General features: G+C 43.7%; 1 protein-coding gene across 1 annotated transcript in view; it reads right to left on the bottom strand.

The window, feature by feature from the left end:
• The window catches only part of LOC108801247 (anti-sigma-I factor RsgI-like), a 14,442-nt gene that overhangs the window by 2,969 nt on the left and 7,548 nt on the right, over nucleotides 1-3,925 (bottom strand). Inside the window, exons 4-7 of the mRNA XM_018573182.1 lie at nucleotides 3,213-3,302; nucleotides 1,286-1,510; nucleotides 507-593; nucleotides 307-360 (exon numbers count right to left, since the gene is read on the bottom strand). Coding sequence (XP_018428684.1) covers nucleotides 307-360; nucleotides 507-593; nucleotides 1,286-1,510; nucleotides 3,213-3,302 — 456 coding nt within the window. The remainder of the gene's footprint in view (nucleotides 1-306; nucleotides 361-506; nucleotides 594-1,285; nucleotides 1,511-3,212; nucleotides 3,303-3,925) is intronic.

Below are 3,925 nucleotides of genomic sequence, written 5' to 3'. Positions count from 1 at the left end.
GTACATTATATATATATATATCTATAATGTGACAAGGTATACGACTCTGTGTATGTCAGTGAGAGGTTGAAAAGGGCAGCTTTCCCTGTATAGGAAGGGGTTAAGCCTGGCCCAACAGGTACACCTCCTCTCTCTATATTAACCAGTTGACATCCGCGGTGTTACACCCCCTTCCTGTCCCGGCCATTTTTCAGTATTCACATGTCTATTAGACACACACCGAGTGGATTTATATCCTTTGTAGTTGTTGAGGAATATATTTAAATACAAGTTTTTAGAGTTCAGTTTGTAAGTCCCGCACATTACCTGATGAAGTATTTGATTGATGTGGGTCATTGGTCGAATTTTTGTCTTTTCCGCCTGGAAATTAAAGCAAAGACATAATCCAAATCATCTCCATACTGAACCTACAAATGAGACACAAAAGACAGACGGGCACCACATCCCAGCTACCCTCACCCAGCATTCTACTGCTCCTCATACACGGACACATCATCTCTACTTACATGTGGCACCCAGAGAGATGGCGGTTATCAGGAGACTCACACAGATGACGATAAGCGCACAGACCAGGAGAATCGCGTGTCTTCTGCCTGGAAGGGAAAACATCAAAGTCTACTAATAAGGTGTAACACATCCAGGTACCAAAGTGCTTTTCCACTAGTGTTATACTGTATATGTGGTTTTTCCAAATTCAGACCAATAAACACCAATCCAATTCAACAACCCAAAACAATCCAAGAATCCAATCCAAAACCCCAATCTAATCCAATTCAGAAACTCAATCCAATATAAATCCAAATCCATTATACATATCCAAACAGTAAACCCCAATTCACTACAACATCATAATCCAAAAGTCCATCCCAGGGAAAAAACTATTACATTCAATCTGCTGGCATTATTATAAGACTGGAGGTGCCGGTAGATCACAGGTATCCATCACACTGTGTGCTGACCCGGCCAGCTAACCCGGCCAGCTATATCTCTCCATCTATCCCCCAAGACTGTAACATCCAATGTTACAGTGACATCCTCCGTATATGCATGTTGTGGTCACACTCCCTAGCTGTAGAAGGTACACTGAAATTCCAACACAGATTATTATATACATGGGAATGTCTCTCTGGTCTGATATGTCCGTTGTCACCTTGTGTGGGGGAATGTCTCTCTGGTCTGATATGTCCGTTGTCACCTTGTGTGGGGGAATGTCTCTCTGGTCTGATATGTCCGTTGTCACCTTGTGTGGGGGGATGTCTCTCTGGTCTGATATGTCCGTTGTCACCTTGTGTGCAGTAATGTCTCTCTGGTCTGACATGTCCGTTGTCTCCTTGTGTGGGGCGATTTCTCTCTGGCATGATATGTCCGTTGTCACCTTGTGTGAGGGAATGTCTCTCTGGTCTGAGATGTCCGTTGTCACCTTGTGTGGGGGAATGTCTCTCTGGTCTGATATGTCCGTTGTCTTTAGACTCATGGAGCATCTTAACTCCTTCGTACTCTGGGGGATTTTCTGAAAGAAGAAAGACACATAGAGAATGTTTCATATGAGGATTTCTATATAATTCCACTCCCAAAACCATCATTAGGGACAAGGGACAACCACCCGTTCATTGGGAGGGTCTGGACTGAAGTGCTCCACATGTGTGTGGGCCAGAGATAGACTGTGTGGGGAAGGAGGTAAAGAAGGACTCAGCCATGCGTCCGGCACCATTTTTACTGGTAAGAATCATATCTGCAGCAGCTTTCCAATGAAGTAACACCCTGAGATCCAAAACGTGGAGCTGCTACTGCGGCCCTAGACCATGAATAGGTGAACTGTTTACATTTCTATCTATGACCCCACTGGGAAGACTTTCCCTCACTTCCCATACCTGTGACACTGGGACAAGATAAGCAATTGTCTCCAGGACAGGAAGGCCCAGACAGCAAAACACAACAATGTCAGAAGTTCCAAATCTCCCCACTCTACTACTAAAAATACATTTTTGTTTTGTTCATCCCAATTGCTTCCTGTCCTGACCATAAATCTCACCAATGAGTGACACAGACAGCGGCAAATAGCTGACATAGGCACAAGTCCGTCCTAAGGACTCTGATGTAAGGGGGACCTCTGGGCACTGATTCAGTGGTAGGCCTGGTCACTTTGCAGCAATATATTCCTGTCCTTGATTTTTCCTCATGGCACCTTCAGGAGTTTATACAGGTGAAACTCGAATAATTAGAATATCGTGCAAAAGTAATGGCAGTAAGTGCTGCAAAAGGGGCCCAAACCAAGTACTGAGTACATATGCATGCTCGTACTTCTCAGAGGTCCGATATTGTTCTATGTACAATCCTTGTTTTATTGATTGCATGTAATAATCTACTTTTTTGAGGTTGTGGATTTGGGGTTCTTGGGGTTTTCATGAGCTGTAAGCCATAATCATCACAATGAGGACAAATCACGGCTTGAACTATCTTGCTTTGCATGTAATGAGTCTCTCTCATATATTAGTTTCACCGCATAAGTTGCATTAGTGAAATAAATGAACTTTGCACAATATTCTAATTATTCGAGTTTCACCTGTATGTTCTGTTCGTGTATTCTATGGATTTCCTCCGGAGGTTCTTCTTACATCTCAGAGTCCAAATGGTCCGCTTAAACAAAGTCTAAGAAACAGCTGGTGTTCACCAGAGCTCCTGATGGCAGAGATGGTCTGAGAACCCTAGTGGCCCCGGTTTTCAGTACAGAGACTATTGACAAGGCTGCAGACAAGAGTAATCAGTCCCAGGCAGAAGTATTTGCAAGCAAAAGAGTAGCCTGGTCCAAGCAGGGGTCGAGATAGGCAGCATTCAGCAGGCAAGGGATTAATCAGGTTTAGGCAGAGGTCTTGGCAGACAACAAGAAAGAGAATAGTCAGGTCCAAGAAGAAGAGTCGTGAGTCACCTGCACTCAATACAGTGTTGTCATCTAGCAAGATGGTGGTGCTCGTAGTGATGACACGGATGGCACCGAGTGAAACGCCAAAGTGAAGATCGGATAACCTTCAGCAAGTCATCGTCACACTGTGATAAAATGCCAACATTTTGGGGCCACACGGGATCCCTCCTTCAGAAGGTAAATTGGCCCCAGTGTGGGTAAGTATGCATGTGAGATAGCGACCTTGGATTGTAAGCTCCTTAAGGGCAGAGATTGATGTGAAAACCACAATGTAAATGGATATGAATTCTACCTTGCTGGGTCTTGTTGTCCTTCTGAGCTGACTTGTTGAGTTTATTGATAGCGGTGTACATGAATCCTTTATCTTCTTCCTTTGGAGAGACTGGGATAAAACGGAACATATAAATCCCCTATACGGAATAGTACGTCACACACTTATATTGAGCTGCCTGCTCTTGCTGGTACCCATAAACATCCTTTTAAACCTTTCGTGTTGTAATTTGCACCGCTTTAATAGGAGGTGCTTTGCACCTAGGACAAAGTCCTCACACACTGCCACCCCTGTGTAATTTGAATCCATAGTAAGCACCTCTATCGGAGGAAGGAAAAGATGGAGGACAATATGCAAATCCTTTATGATATCAAATGTATTACTGGATTTGTACTCAAAATATCAAGCAGAATGTTATTGGAGTGTTTAGATAGAACAAGATCCCTGGGATATAAATACAGGTGCAGCATATCAAAGAGAAGCAGTCTGCACCTACTGTGAGCTCCTCTGGGGTGGAGCCTGATGTCAGCTGCCATTGCTGAACTTTTACTTACTTGGCTGACCCACTGGCTTTAGTAATTTTTGTTTCATTGATTTGGAACAAGCCGAGGGGTATTGAATCCAGAGGGTCAGATCGATAGTCAGGCAACTAGGATTTTGATCTACTGGCTTTCAATTATCTAGAACTCTTACAAAATATTTTCCTATCAGTTTGGATGTGTGTGTGTGTGGGG

The sequence above is a fragment of the Nanorana parkeri genome, unplaced genomic scaffold, assembly GCF_000935625.1.
Source record: "Nanorana parkeri isolate BGI_ZX_2015 unplaced genomic scaffold, ASM93562v1 scaffold2264, whole genome shotgun sequence".
NCBI classification, from domain to species: Eukaryota; Metazoa; Chordata; class Amphibia; order Anura; family Dicroglossidae; genus Nanorana; species Nanorana parkeri.
The sequence above is the reverse complement of the archived record's forward strand: the minus strand, read 5'-3'. Positions and strand labels throughout refer to the sequence as shown.